We start from the raw sequence: 16788 nt of genomic DNA, 5'->3' as shown, positions 1-16788 counted from the left end.
TTGCAGAAATCCTCTTCTAACGTTGCGGCCTATAATGAGCGCCGCCGGAACTATGCCTTATCCTTGCAGAATCCTTTTCTTTTTTCCCTACCCGTATATTTCGCAGGAGATGAGTGGGATTGGCCTGAATTGCTTAGTCACCAGAGGCCGCAACACACATTTGGGCGAGCTAAGCCTCTCGATGAGCGGATTTCAAGCCTAGGAGAGGTCGCGAGAACGGAGGAGTGCTCGCATGGTTGCGAGGGAGGGGAGGGCCTGAGTCGCCTGGTCACCAGCGACCACTTCACACATTTGGGTGAGCTAAGCCTCTCGATGGGCGAATTTCGGGCCTAGAAGAGGTCGCAAGAACGAAGGAGTGCTTGCATGATTGCGAGAGAAAGGAAGGCTTGGGTTGCCTGGACACCAGCGGCCGCTTCACACATTTGGGCGAACTAAGCCTCTTGATGGGCAAGTACCAGGCGTAGGAGAGGACGCGGAAGAGTATTACCGACGTGCGTCGGACATTGCTGTGCAGCAATGCCCATAAGAACGCGTACCGAACCGGCCTGGATTGCCTGGTCATCTGCAGCCGCAACACAGTTTGGGTCGATGGGCGAATTCCAGGTTAGGGAGAGTCCACGTAGGGTAACCTGTATCCGAAGGAAGGCTCGTATGAGCTCGCGTCAGGTAAGGCCGGGTCGCCTGGACATCAGAGGCAGCAGCACAGGGTTGAGTAAGCTGTCCTCTCGATGGGCGAGATCCGGTTTCAGGAATGGAAGCGTAAGGTATCGCGTGGTCGGAGGAGTGCCCGTGCGCGAGGGTTGATCCCGGCCGCCTGGACACCAGTGGCAGCAACACCCGTTTGAGTGAGCTAGACCTCCCGGTGAGCGAGTTCCAGATTAAGGAGAGGATGCGAAGGGTAACGCGTAAACAGAGGAGTGCTCGTGCGAGCCCGCGTAGGAGTTTGTCCGGATCGTCTGGACACCATCGACCGCAACACACATTTGGGTGAGCTAAGTCTCTCGCGAGAGCTAATGCGAGCGGAGGGGTGCTCGTGCGAGAGCACGCGGTAGCACTCGGTTCGCTCGTGTCGTTTGTTGCATACATTCATCCATTCATTCAAGACTATACTTTGAGTATCCAAGTCTATGCTTTAAAGTGAGATTTTAATTAATTGGATATACTTTTCACGAAAGGATAAATTGGTCTTAGACGCTTCAAGAATTTCAAAGAATAACAGGAAATTCAAGTCTATACTACACCTGTGTAAGGGTACCGTAAGCGGAACGCTACGCAGAGCGCGTACGCAATCCGAAAACCTAAGGGGTAGGGCAGGTAGGGTCATGGTTCGCCGAGAATCGGTCAGGGAGAAGAAGGATCGGGCCGACCGGTCTCGATCCACTGCCCGACAAGTACAGCGAGAGAGAGAGATCGAGCTCGTGATGCTGCGGGGAGCGAGCGCAAGGGAGGGGATTAGAAGAAGACGCAGATCAAAATCCAGCGGAGAACCGAGACGCGAGCATAATGCGCCTGAGATTTGAGATCGCCGATTGGAAATCGTGCAGCGCGAGAAATGTAATTTTAATTAAATTAATTAAATGTAATTTTCACGAAAAATGAATTGATATTCAACATTTTCCAAATTTTAGAATTAACAGGGAGCTTGAATTGGCGTTTCGAAGTTGAAGAATTGTATTAAAAATTAGAATTAAGAATTAGGAAGAGTTCCAGAATTTTGAATTTTAAATTAAACATGAGAATCGGAAATTTAGAATTTAGAATTTTAGAGGTTTGCCCATTGATGAGCTGGTAATCACTGTTGGTTTACTGACTAGCTGTTTGTCTAGTTAGCTGGGCGATTGAAATTTAAATTTTAATTGGAATATCGGAAGACCAGAGGTTGCCCGAGCTGCGTGAGCCGCTCGTTGAAGAAGCGCCTCGTCGGGAGGAAGGGAGGCGCGTACGAGCGGCGGTGAACGAATTACGTCACCTGCTCGCAGATAGCGGCCGAAACTGGATCAGTGAGTCAGCCGTCGGTCGGCGTACGGTAGGGGTGTAGACGAGCCGCATTCATGTACGTCGGGCTTGATGTTGCCTATCTGCAGGGGCTTCGCGCGCGGTCCCTTTTTAGTCGCCTTTTACGACAAGGCAAGGAGGCTGGAGACGTATTCTGTAACCCCCGCCTCCAGGGGAAATACTAATACATATTGATTACTATTAATAACTACATTTTCTATTGTAGGAAATAAGCATTAGCGTATTTCTAATTGAAAGAGTTTAATAAAGGTACAGTTAAATTGGTTCAGAACGAAAATCTCAGCAACACCTAATCACCGCTCACAATACCACTCGCAATCCTCTTACGGTCGGTCAACCTCTCGCTATGGCTCGCAAAAACTCTCTGCCGGAAAAACCATCGGCTAGAGCCACCCTCTCTCATGCAGACCGCACACCGCACCCCGCTTTGCCTCTCTCTGTACTGTTTACGGTCTTTTCGGCGCGATACTCGAGCCTTAGCCTAAACAGTCACTCGTCACTCGTATTATGCACTCATCTCACTCATGCGAGCACTTAGCTCACACACACACATACACACCACACTATTGTATTTTCATTTAGGGCGAATTCATTATATTTTCTTTGTATTTTTCATCTAGCCTGTACACATTGTAATACTAGCAATATTATTTTCTTTTATATCTTGAGAAAGCTTATTTAATTATCAGTTTCCACTTACTTGAATAAACCAGTAGTTTAGCACATTAATGTTTGGATTTTACTCCTTAACCGCGTACCACACGAACCTATAATCCCTAATACTTCATACGAGTCGCCTTCTAAGGGAACCGCTCTCCCTTTATGTCGGTGCAGTGTCGTACCTATTCTGGGACGTTACAGTATTTACATAGGGTTGTGACATAAATGTTTTAAATAATTCACGTACGTTTTGAGCCACCTGGGTTGGCCTATCAAAATCATGCCTCACACTTAATTCTCTTGCAACTGATAAATTCCGTAAATCATGCTCAATACCTTCTTTATCAATAATAGCGTTATGCAAGACACAAATAGCTTTAACAATATCATCTGCTATAGTTACAGAAGTTTCTTTGGCATAGCTTAAAATTCTCCATTTAGAGAAAATCCATTGACAATCTTGCATTAAAATATTCTTTGTATACGTTTAACTTTTGTCCACTGAAAGGTTTTAATAAATTTTTCAAAAGCGGATAAGCTTCATGGTGAACTATTGGTGGGCGCGGAACTATTGGAATTAGAAAAAAAAGATTGAAATATTTAGAGAACAAGAAACGACAAAGAGAAGTAGACGATGATGACCTAAATTTTTTTAAAAGCTTAATACCACACATAAAACACCTATCATCGTATGATAAAATATCATATAGGGCGAAAATATTAAAACTTACACAAGATTTTATGAAATCAAAGGACACAGAAGACATATTTCCTGAAAGTTATGGCGAAATGTCCACTTCTCAGGAATCCGAAAATTAAGAAAAATCATTGTATTATTTTTTTTTTAATTCTTAAGTTTTTAGTTTATCATTCGTATATTTCAATTTATTGTTCGAAGTTTTTAGTTTATCATTCATATTTTTTAATTTATCATTCGTATATTTTAGTTTATTGTTCGAGGTTTTTAGTTTATCATTCATATGTTTTAATTTATCGTTCATACTTTTTAGTTACTTGTTTTAAGAATATGTTCCTCTTTCATAAATAAATATTTTCAAAATAATTAGGTTTCAAACCTTATTGTAATCATTAAACGAAACCTTAAACGACCGAAGTTCAAGTTAATAAGAAACTTTCTAAGTTGTAGTGTTCGAATTTCAATAGATCCTCGTTATATTGCCACGTGAGCGATTTGATCTTCACTCACATTTTCAAAATGATACTATTTCTTCTCCCTTTCCCTTCCGGCTGAAAGTTTGAAAACTACAACCCTGTCTACGGCAATATAATGAGGGTTTATTGTACTTGCTTCTGCTAGTTAATCGTGATAATCTTACTATATCTTCCATCTCCATCTTATAAATACGGAGGTATAGGAAATCAGTATTCATTGTAGAGCTAGAAAGTATATCAAACGTTTCACATTCATGCACATAGTATTTATTAAATTTTACCAAGAATACGTATTTGTTGCTTCACACATATTTATTACATTAACAATTGAATATTAAAACTATTAACAATTAAACATTTGAAATCACTTCTAAGTAATCAATAACATTATTATTATTATTATTATTATTAAAGATAACGTTTTCTTGCATTGTATCCATTCATTCGTTAGTAATTAAAACTATGTATAACCCTTATAATAGATTCAGTAGATTATTCTTATCAATATTCTACTTTTGTAAGTGTCAGGTTTACTCCTCCCTTCATCATTAACATTAACGTACGTTTCTCATGTTGGAATGGAAGTGTAGTTTTTTCGCAAACATCAACTTGATATTTTCGGATGACTGCCATGATTCCAAGTTTAATCTGATTTTGTGAGAATCGAGCTCCTAAAAGTATAAATTAGAAATCCGATAAATTATGTAATTACTATAGTTTTTAATTTGTATAATTAAGAATGTATCATTTGAACACTTTTTACAAATGTTAATATGTAATGTGTATGTATATTTTTCAATCATTTCAGGATAATCTTTAATAGTGCTATTATTGTAGATTAAAAGTCTACATTGAAAAATTCAACATTCGTATTATTAATCCTTTCGCAACGACGAAATTGTTCCTGAGTGCGCCTTGAATAAATGGTTGTCGTGTCACTCTACGTATGAAGAGTATTTAATTTTAGATACGTGTTAGTTTGTGAAATTTTTGATATTTTGAACTTATCTCTGAAATTTTGTACTTATAAAACATAGAAATTATACAATTTTTTAAACCTGAAATTTTGAATTTCTCTAGTTTAGAAACTTAAAACTTGGAAATCCCGAAATATCAGAATGATGAGATGACCCGTATTTAGTTATGCCAATGATTAGAATACTGCAGTATGTATAAATATGTTGACTGTTGTATACTATATTAATTTGTAGGGAATACTATACTGAAAATGTAGATAATAATAAGGTACCAATACAGTTTCTTGGTCCATCACCGAATGGTAAATAGCTCATTGGATGTCTAGCAGCAACAGCTTCATCACTAAATCTCTCAGGATCAAATTTTTCAGGATCGGGGTAAATATCTGGATCTCGTTGGATTGCAAATATTGGTAACCACACTTTCGTCCCCTTTGGAATGGTAACACCCGTACCTTTAAACGTATAATTCTCCAATACTTCTCGTGCTAACGATGTCAGTACTGGATACTTCCTTAGTGTTTCTATATATAAAAAAAAAGAAATAATTATTAAAAGGTACACAAGTAGAAATATTTTTTGACTATAATTTTTAGTAATTGTTTTAAAATTATTTTATTTGAGTATGAACAGAATTTATACTAACAAATATAATTTTGTAATTTAATATTGTATATTACAATTACACTATTTAATTTATTAACGGTGACTAATACACGAATTAAATTTTATCCCCCTTTAATTGTTTCGTTTATTAATAAACTTTAGTTAATTTATAAACTCGCAAAAATTGTGACTACGTACAGGACCGAATTAAGCTTTCTGGGGTATCATTTATTTATTTCAAATTAAAGTAAATACCATTTAGACGTAAAGGAAAAGGGGGAATAGTACAGAAAGATGTCATTAAATATTTTTTTACACGGTAAGTGGAAGGCTTATAACGAGGCCTCTTGGAAAGGGAGATACATGGCTGTAGCCCTATTTGAACGTCCCCTTATTCGACGCTGGCAGCACAATAAATTCTTATCATTCAATTTTTAATCTTTGCAAAACTTTAACTATGAAACCATCTAAACATTATATGTGAAATTATTATAGCTAAGTTTATTCTTTTATATTACTCGTTTCACTGATAGGTACCTTTGAATACCTTGTCCAGGTATTTCAAATCATTAACTCGATGGTACGTTAAAGTTTCACCATGTCTTTCATAATCATCTCTAATTTCTTCCCTCAATTTATCCTGTATTTCATGATCCTGAGCTAATTCGTAAAGAGCATGAGATATAGTTAACGATGTATTCTCAAATCCAGCCACAAAAAAGACAAATCCTTGAGTTGCGAGCAACTGTTCTGTCAGTTCTACAGAAGAAAAATTAAAATTGTTATTATTATGTAATAACTGTGTATAATATATATTATCACAATTTAATATTAACATATACTACTTTATCTCTAAAAAGATATATTATGTAGTATTTTATAAAACTATTAAACGGCTGGATAAAATATAAAAAGTTTTTATATTTGCAATAAAATAGTTATAAAACATATGCATATTTAACTTAAAATAAGCAGCATTTAATGATAAATGGTTCTGTACAGTATTCAAATACTGCATTTTATTTTTAATACCATTCACAAAAAATAAATATTTACCACCTTGTATATACAGACATTCATGATACATCGGAATATGAACATTTTTGCGGTTAACTATACATAAGTCATTTAATAAAAGTTGTTAAAAATGACATTGGCGTAACTTGAACCTTTCTCTGGAGTGGGCCTGGTCGTTTAAAAATTTAGAAATTTTAGAATTTTGGAAGTAGGTAATTTTGTAATTCTGACATTTGGTAACTTTAGAACTTTGAAATTTTGTAATTCTGAAAATTTAGAATTTTTGTATGTTAGTATTTCAAAATTTGGTAATTTTGTAATTTTGCAATTCTGAAATTTAGAAAATCTGAAATTTTGAAATTCTAGAATTCTAATATTTTGAAGGTTTAGGATTTTAGAATCTCAGAATTTCTTTAATTTTGTAATTTCGAAGTATTGATATTTTGGAATATTAAAATTTTTAAATCATGAAGGTCCCCTTTTTTATGGGAGGGGCTAGTCCAAATTTTTAGAGTGGTCAGGTTGGGCTCAACTAGTTATGCAAATACATGCCAACTTAAGAATATTGTATGTAGCATTCTAGCCTAAGATTATTACAAAGTAAGTACAGATTTTAGAATTTTATCGATATATCAGAAATACAAATATATCTTTTTCTAACAATATCTAGTACACCAGCCGAAAATATAGACCAATACTATATATTATAGTACGGTTGTCAACTTAATAATTTTAATTTTACGAAACTTAATTTGAACATATGAAACTACTGGATTCTATTCTACTTACTAAGATTCTGCGCCTTCTCAGGATGTTGCTGAATGTCTAATAGCGCGTTCATGAAGTCTGGTCTGAATATGTTATTCTCTTTCCTATATTTCAAGGTATCCAACATAGCTCTTGTAAAGAATTGAATGACCCCTTCAGGTTGAAGTACATGGCCGACCCAATTGTACAAACTAGGTAGAAACTGTTTAAGTGTATCTCTAATTACCATTTGTTTACAAGGTTTAAATATTCTTCTGCCCATTTCTCGGAATTCACTGTCTTCGTTTGGAAGGGTATTTGTGTCGATTCCAAAGATACAGTTACCAATCACATCAGTGGTGTATTTGCCTGCTAATTCACGGCATTCTATTTGGCCACCTTCTCCAATAACTTTCTCCATGTATTTGTCCAGATTCTCTGCACATTTTGCTATGAGAGGGAACATATCTCTGAGTTTCCCGGTGCTGAAAGCTGGTGAGAATTTTGGTCTTAATGATCGCCATCTTTCAGCGTCCAAGAAGAAGAGATGCTCCTCCAGTGGTTCTACCTATAAATATAATTATAACATTGCACTTTAATTCTTAACCCTTGAACTTCAGATCCTCGAAAACGTACAAACCATATACAAGAATATTAACCTAAGTTTAAATGTATAATTTTTAAACGAAAGAGTCATATATTATTAAAATAATTTTGAAATATGAAAACAATATGAAATGCAAAATTAAATTAAAATTAGAGCTGTCTTTATGATCCGTTGTTCAGGGGATTAACACTTACTACTAACGTTGACTACTATTATCATTACCGGTGATCGGTTCCTCAAATTGTATGTAATTACTTCCATTCCTTGATACTCCCGCAGCAATGTTTATAAAAGTTTCAAAATTAGAAAATCCTATTTCACTTGAAGTACATTTAAGTGTGCTTTTTATGATTTTTAAGCGATAGCTAGGATAAATTTTGTAAATATTTGTGCTATTGAAAATTTATTAAGACTAATGCCGCATTAAGGTTGAAGGCTGAAGGGGGGGTTACAGTTCCGCGTCTCATTTTGCAAGGAAACCCATTCTAAGCTGTCCTTTTACTATGGCAAAAAATATTCACTGAAATTTCTTTTACTGTTACTCTGTTTCTTTATGATTAAATGTTATTCAATTTTATTTCGAATGAATTTCAATTTGTGAAACAAGTTTATAAACCAAGAAGGCCGACAAAGGTTTGATAATTCTGGGGCCCTAAAAATCTAAATCTGGTTTTAGGGTTAATATCACTTTAATTAGTTTATCACTGGTAACCCTTCAGGCAGTCAATGATTTAATAGCGAGTGAAAAAAAAGTTAGTTATATTGAATAGCAATACCTTTTTAGAGTAACCTAATCCACGTGTTGCAAATACTGGAAAGTCTCTGATGAGAACGTTTTTGATCAGTTCTGGGTCAGTGATGACTATAGTTGGTGTTCTTCCTTGATATATTCCAAACACTGGTTCATGCTTGAATTGATCATACATTTTCTTCAAACATTCTGTCATTGACAGTTGCTTAAAGGCAACCTCTTTCAAGTTACCAAAGAAGAAAGTGGGATTTGGACCATTAACATTACGATTCTTCCAGAAATCAAAAGTGGAAGTGTAGTAGTAGTAGATTGAAAGCAGCACCACTGCAAGGCCACAGAAAATTTGGAAATAGTCTGTCATGTTGCAGCCTTGAATAAACATAAACAAAAACTAATTAGTAATTTATCGACATTTTAGATTATTTTGAAAAATAATTATAAACTTTGAAACGTCTAATATAAAATGTAGTTTAAAAAATGTAAGTAATTACGCATCTACATATCAGAAACATAGTTTTTCAAACAATATATTGTATTTTTTGTCTCTTTTTTAATGGTATGAAAATTGAATTTTTGGTAAAAGAATTAACTTTTTAAAAGAAAGTAAATCTGGGGTTTACTTCTTTTGGATAGAATAAATACCATTTTTATATTAATATTTCTATTTGTTGAAGAAAATTAATTTGTTATAATATGCTAAAGCGGGTATTATTAATTATCACTTATTTCGATAATTCTGTAAAAAATATTGGGTCCCTGTTTCAAATGATAGGAAAAGTAATTTTTTAATTTTTGTTTCAAGATAAACTTGTTTTCCATTCAAATAAAATAATACAATTTTATTCTTTTATTAATCTTCTACTAGATAAAGAAAAATCAGCTTTTCACAATACTTCAAGGGGGATATTATTAATAATTATTTATGTCGATAATATTTTAAAAAATACTATCTTAATGGTATAAAATATACATTTTTTTAGTTTTCTTTAGTTTTAGAAATAATAAAATAATTTTTAACAAAAAATACAACCGACTTCAAAATGCGCTAAAAAGTATAAAATAATTTCTATTTCATTTATACCAATACCCCACAGCTATTAATAAAACCTATTTAATCGTTAAATAGTGTATTAAATACATTTCACCCTTTTCGGAGGTGGCGCAAAATTAAAAATACCCGAATAAACGATGCTGCCAATAACGATTTGATTGCGGTATGGCGAACTTGGTAATTAGTAAGTTGTAAGGAAAAATACGGAACGTTATAGATACGGCAGAAAACATTTGTAATTGTAAAGATTCTATCAGAAATTGGCAGCACTTCTGATGTACACGTAGTTAATCCACAGTGGGCATGTTGATACCCGAATATTGTTTACTTGAAATTATCAAATGGGTCACTTGGCGATCCGCGAGTCATAGATTGCCAACACCTGAACTGGAATTTTGTGCCGCCTCTGAAAAGGTTGAAATGTATTTAGTATACTGTTTAACGATTAAATGGGTTTTATTAATAGCTGAGGAGTATTGGCATAAATGAAATAGAAATTATTTTATACGTTTTAGCGCATTTTTAAATTCAGTTGTATTTTTTAATAACAATTATTTTATTTCACACTTTTTAGTGGAACGAGCAGTATTTGTGGAATACCGTAAAGTGGCTTTACGGTTTCATTGGTTAGGTGATAACCACAAACAAAAAAAAATATACTGATCGAATTTAGATGGTTAATGAAATAAATTTTTGCAAGTGGGATCATCGCGGAAATATCGCCTACTAAATATGAAAGGTTTCATCGCGATCGGTACATTCCTTGCAGAGTAAACCCGCGAATAAATTTTTTGATATAACAATAATTATTATTAACAAATTCCATAAATTTTTACAAGTGGGATCATCACGGATATACATATCTCCTATTAGATATGAAAGATTTCATCGCGATTGGTACATTGCTTGCAAAGTAAACGCCGAAAAATATAAATGAAGCATTACGTTTTTTGCGATAAAAGTCGTTGGAAATGAAAAAATGCAAAATGTTTTTTAACGGGACCAATCGGGAGACATAAGATGTCGGGAAGATGTAAGAGATTTCGTTCCGATTGGTCCATTCGTCTCGGAGTCATTGGCAAATATACATTTAAAAAAAAAAGAAAAAGAAAAATATACTGATCGAATTCAGTAACCTCCTCCTTTTCCGAAGTCGGTTAAGAAATAAATTTCTGTATTTAATTTAAAAATAAATCGTTTTACATCTTTTGATGAAACGATTTTTTTTTTAAATTAATATCCTGTTATACAGAAACAATTAACTTTCTATAAAATTCCAAGGAAAGTATTATTTATTATTGCATATTCCCCTAAGTTTTAAAGATGGTACTACAATTAAATTAGTTTTCCACGGCTAATTTCAAAGTATATTTGTTTTTATCTTTTTTTAGATAAAATGGTACCTATTAATCGTCAGTATCGAAGAAAATTAATTTTTTATAAAATTCGAACGAGAATACTATCTATTATTGTTTATTTAAACAATATTTGGAAAACGTTGGGTTTCTATTCTAATGATCTAATAAAGAAATTTGTTTTTTAAATAATTACAAGATAAATTTGGTTTCCATTTATAATTCGTAATACTTTTTAACAATTTTTTACTAAATTGAAAAAATGATCATTTTATAAAAATTCATGTGTACATTATAAATATTTTTTATTTCTATTAATAGTACGTTACCTTTGCAACACTGCTCCCTAAATTGCAATAATTTAATAAAAATCCGTCAACCGATACACCGCATTGAGAGATTACACTTTTTTCAAACAGAATTACCGAATTAATTTAAAATTTATAGAACTTGCAGATTTTAGAAGGTATTCTTCGAGTGACCAATTCTGTAATTGTCCTATATGTTGACAAACGAACGATCCTTCTGCAATTGAACGATCTTGTTGACTAAGGTAAACTTCAGCTGATGTCGAATATTAAATCTGAGACGAATGATAACCCAATATCATGGGTCAAAGCGTACATTTTAACAGAAAGTAATTGTGCAATTCTTACAACACGATATGAAGCTCTTGTAAATAAACACAAACGTCTTTCACAGATACTAACTTTTAAATTGGCTCTTATATAGAATTTATTGCTTTTATTCGAGTGTGTTGAGTTTTTTGACGATACAATATCATTGGCGGAATATCATCAAATATAGATTACACCTTTATTAAAATTCTATAGATTTTTATAAATTTTCATAAAATTCGATGTTTTTCCAAATTTTATTTCTTTTGTATCATTTTTCTTTGTTTACTTGTATTTTAGATTTCATGTACTGTTGAATATGCTCTTTTTTCGCAATTTATTATATTTGTTGTCTTCAATAGTATGTTTAATATCACTGAACGCGGAGGAACCCCGATTTGGCACCAATTTTTTAAGATTTGTTTAAGATTTTTTTCAATTTATCTGAAAAAGTAGATATCCAGCGTAAAATAGGATTATACCACACGATAGAGCAGATTTTTATCTTGAAAATCAACCCGGAGAAAGGTACAACATCGATTTTTTTATCAAGCCAGAAAGCGAGATAGCTTCGCGAGGGACGAAGTACCGACAACGATGCTCCGCGTCAGGACGGTTGCTCAGCGTCCCGCCTATATTACCGCTTAAAGCAACTGCATTAGTATTTATCCCTGTATTTAAGGGAGATTGAACTTTGCTGCTTTCAAAACTAATCAACAATATTTTTTAGCTGTGGTAACTCAGTTTTAAGGGATGAAATCACCCTTCAAAGTTTAACTTGTTAAAAGCTAACACGCAAGGAATCATATCATATCATTGAGACTGTCCGTCTCCGATTATGATGAAACTTGGTAAATGTATTAAGCAGGCAAATATAAGAGATACGTGTGTTTTTTGTAATCGCAAGTTTAGGTGGTTAAATTGCCCCCTAAAATTACAGCTGAGAAATGCTATCTCGGAAACTATATCATAGATATAAGATATAATATTGTTGAGCCGAGTGGTGCTTGCATTATAGTATCCGTTAATAATTTCAACAATCAAACCAAAAGCAAACAATATATTTCAACACTAGAACACAATTCGTAGGTCTGTACACATCGGCTTCTCGAGACCTTTTCTACATTGAAATTTCTACATGATAATACGTTTCCGTTCAAACTAAGGAGTAGCTTCATGTCATGAAACAACGCCAGCTTCCCACAGGGCCGTTTCAAATAATGACAAAGTAACAGCTTCTCATCGTCGCAACAATATTCCTATATTATAGATATAAGGAAGATATAGATATAAGAAAACAAAAGATATTCACGGATTTTGCAAAAACCAATTTGTTTATAACATAACAATTTATTGTTACATTATTTTAAAAGTTACAAGAGTTTACATAATAATAGAAAAGAACCGACATTCTTTTTTAAATCCATTGGTATATAATATGATAGATTTGTCTCCTACAATTTTGAAAATTTTCATGTAGTACGCGGACTGCACGGACTAACCAGGCTGCTGCTGTAGAAGATATGTACTCGTATATGCAACTATATCTAAATTACAAGGTTATTCAAAGCTCACAATGATGATGTTTTTTTATTTCAGTATTCATTATAGTATAATATCGATTAGAAGTAATTTGTTGCTTTTATATATTAATATCCACTAGTAACAAAACTGATGTAAAAATTAATTGTACGAAAGTACTAGTCTTCTTAGGCGTAATTTCTTTATATTCTGAATGTGCGATGCTTTCTTTCTCTTTGGCCACAAGTTCTACAAACCTGATTTTTACATAAAAAATATTATATGTTATAAAACGGGGTTCCGTTTTGGAACCTTCGTCATAAATTGAGTTTCATACAAAATAAGTTCATATATATATATATATATATGTATATCCTTTTTTTAAATTGAATAAATTGCGAATGGCTTACGGTATATGTACTTAGTTTCAAACAATATATATAATAAAAGCGTCGCATACGACGCTGTAAACAAATGCTTTGTTTCTATGAACCACATTGCAACATTGCAAAAGAAAAGTTTTTTTTACGGTCGTAAATGCGAAATGTCGTTAGTCGAGGAGGGTGTAACTTGAGAAATACCTGAATTTATGTATACGACTTGTTCGATGATGCAAGGCTAGCACATGTTTATGATGCAGATATTTTATGTTTCATTTACTATCTCAACCAGGAGAGAATTGGACTCATGTCCTTGAGCAAATCCATTTAGTAGCTATATCGCTCCGCCAATTGCAAAGAGTTCTCTTAGGCAGGTCGGAGTGGCAATTCGACGCTTAAACGCAATTATCACCCAATCTGGAGACTTTCAAACATCAAATACAAAAAATTTCGAACAAGAGACAACTGTCCTGAAAACATGCACATCATCTATGTAGCACTCGACAGACACTTTACGATCCATTCAAAACATTTCCAATTCCTACATTGTGACCAAAGAGCCTTTTTTGGTCACAAAAAACTTAATGTATCGTTTCACGAAGGGTCCTCCTTCTCACATCATAAAACTTCTTGCAGTACACGAGTCTGCAAACTTCGAATTAGCTTAACTATCTATTACACCAATGCCTTAGCATCAGGTAGTTGTCGGCTTGCACTTACGGTCCTCCAAGGACAAAAGGACGTGGAGGTCAAATGACCTCCACAAGAAGGAGATATTGTGAGATCAGAATATAAAGGAAATGTTGCTGCATATTGGAAAAGTGGAAAATGAAAGCGACTTTCATTAGAAAATGTGTAGGATAAGTTCTGAAAAGTCCAATCGATTCAGCAATTATACAGGTAAAGCATGATTTTTTAAAAATATTTTGTTTTTGTAACATAATTTTTTACAACAACATTCTAGAATAAAATGAGTTAATCCTTTTACGTTTTTATACTGGAAGGGAAGTAGCATTGAATAAAAGGGGAACTTGAAGAGAAAAATTACATATTAAGCCGGGTATCCACCGGTATCAAACGCCCGTATCGTATCACCGTTCCGAACCCTTTTGAATAGGCAGGCGTTGCCTCGTTGCATGCCACGGCGTGATACGGCTCGGACAATAGTTCTTCGTGTCTTGAAATAAACTCCTATAGGCGAGAAGTTTCGATTTGCTGCATGCTGTTTCTTTAGTGTAATTATCCAAACCATATCGTGTTTGGTATGATTTTAATCAGAAAAACGTCACAAATATCTTGGTAACAGTTTTTTAAGAAAAAAATGAAAAATGACAAAGTTCAGTCGTTGCATTAGTATTATCTCACTGATGTATCCAATTCCAAATCATATTATCTCGTGCCTCAAGTGTCATGTTTCCACTTGACATAGCATTTTGGGCCTCCGCCTGGGTATGTTGTTTTTACGTTTCAAGTGGTTTCCGAACCAATCCTTTGAACGACAAGAAACCGACAATTTTCGGATCGGCCCGTTCCTTCGCCTCCGTATCACAGACCAATAGAACTTTCGATACTCGGCAACGGAAAAATCTCTGGAAAATTAACATTGTCCTTTTTCAATAATCACACAGGTGATTATTAACATTGCTCTTTTATGTACAGCGTAGCACCGAAGATAATTGATCTGTTTAAATATATTTAGACGATAAAATTTGTCTAAATTAAATTAGATTAAGTTCATAAATAATTTCATCGCTTTTGAAATGAATCCAATAATACCGCAAGATTTCAAATAAATTGAAACCCAAGTGACGGCACGAAACGCTATGTCAAGTGCCAACGCATGAACCTTTCCTTCGATGCAACAGCAAAGAATCGACAAATTTTTCGGATGGATCCGTTGCCTCCGTTCCTTTGGAACGCCACGCAGCAAAACGAAACTCCTCGCCTGTAGTGGCCCAGTCCTATTGCCTAACCGTTTATATCAAGAAACGAAGAAATGTTGTCCGCGCCGCAGCATGCCGTTGCATGCAACGAGGCAACGTCTGCCTATTCAAAAGGGTTCGGAACGGTGATACGATACGGGCGTTTGATACTGGTGGATACCCGGCTTTAGAGATTTCAGAATATGTTTTCAATGTTGAGAAAAGTGAAAGCCATGTTATTGGATGAAATTGCCTGTTCTTTTGTTAATCGCGTAAAACTTTACATTAAAAATATTGGAGTAGATAATGTATTCAATGCTGACGAAAGTGGATTTAATTTAGAGTTGCATTCTGGTTGTACTTTAGCAATGTAAGGATCAAGAACTGTAAAAACTGTTGTCGAATCTATTTCTGCTACGACCCGTAGTTACACAATACTTCCTATAGTTTCAGCGTCGCGTCGGGTAAATTACTTTCTCCTCTCTTTCTTGTTCTAAAGGAACAAGGAGGCAATTTCGAGCCAAAGGTACTAGAGTTAATGTTTAAACCGTGGAATGTTTATTTGGTGGCATCAACATTAAGGGGCTATACCAGTGTGACCGCTCTAAAATTAGGTGATTTTCGGGAATTTTATTTTTAAAGAAATATTACATCCAATGTTTTTAAACTTCAGGGATGTATTTAGTTACAAATCATATATCTATAATAATTTTTTGGTATAAAAATAATAAAAAACAAGCGACTTATGAGCTATCTCCCAGGGCTCCAAAAAAAAAAGTTGCTCCACTGCTGCAGTGATTGCCGCCGCCTGAGTGCTTAAAATGAAAAATAACAAAAACGCTGTTAAACTAGAAGGTATTCTCCGTACCATGAACTAGGATTTTTGAAAAATATCAAAATCTGACAAAATGGCGAAGTTTTGAAGAAAAGTTTGGAATTTAGCCTAAAAAAATAGTAGTTTTTTTAATGCCAAATTGACATTTTTCATCCAATCAAAAAAATCCTAGTTCATGGTATGACAAAACATGTACTGAACACACTGAAAAAAGTTTCGAGTCGATGCAATAATTTGTATTCGAGTTAGAGCTGCAGCAAATTTGAGAAATACCGTTTTGAGAAAAACGCGATCCATCGGCGATAAGCGCGTTTCTGACATGCCAGCAGTTACTCTTTAGAACGCTGCCATTCCTAAACTATTTGAGATTCGACCTTAAAATTCTAAAATTCTAGAGAGTATAGACTTTCAAGAAATGCAAAAAAAAAATCGATTTTTCAAAAGTGTTACACTGGTATAGCCCTTTAAAAGAAAATGTGCCATCAAATAAAGATTTGGAAATTTACACAATACCAAGAAAAACGACAGGATTGATACAACCATGAATATGGCT

At 34.3% G+C, this 16788-nt stretch overlaps 1 protein-coding gene across 1 annotated transcript; it reads right to left on the bottom strand.

Annotated features, from left to right (window-relative positions):
• Nucleotides 1-4150: 4150 nt before the first annotated feature.
• Nucleotides 4151-11490, bottom strand: LOC114881441 (cytochrome P450 6a2-like). The gene is made up of 6 exons (XM_029198243.2): nt 11290-11490; nt 8580-8923; nt 7239-7764; nt 5970-6191; nt 5099-5350; nt 4151-4520 (listed from the first exon to the last, which is right to left on the bottom strand). Exons 2-6 carry the CDS (start codon nt 8913-8915, stop codon nt 4351-4353), a joined length of 1506 nt encoding a protein of 501 aa, XP_029054076.1. The 5' UTR covers nt 8916-8923; nt 11290-11490; the 3' UTR covers nt 4151-4350.
• Nucleotides 11491-16788: the final 5298 nt, after the last annotated feature.

Source organism: Osmia bicornis, chromosome 14 (assembly GCF_907164935.1).
Source record: "Osmia bicornis bicornis chromosome 14, iOsmBic2.1, whole genome shotgun sequence".
Lineage (NCBI taxonomy): Eukaryota > Metazoa > Arthropoda > Insecta > Hymenoptera > Megachilidae > Osmia > Osmia bicornis.
This window is presented reverse-complemented; position numbering and strand designations above follow the sequence as displayed.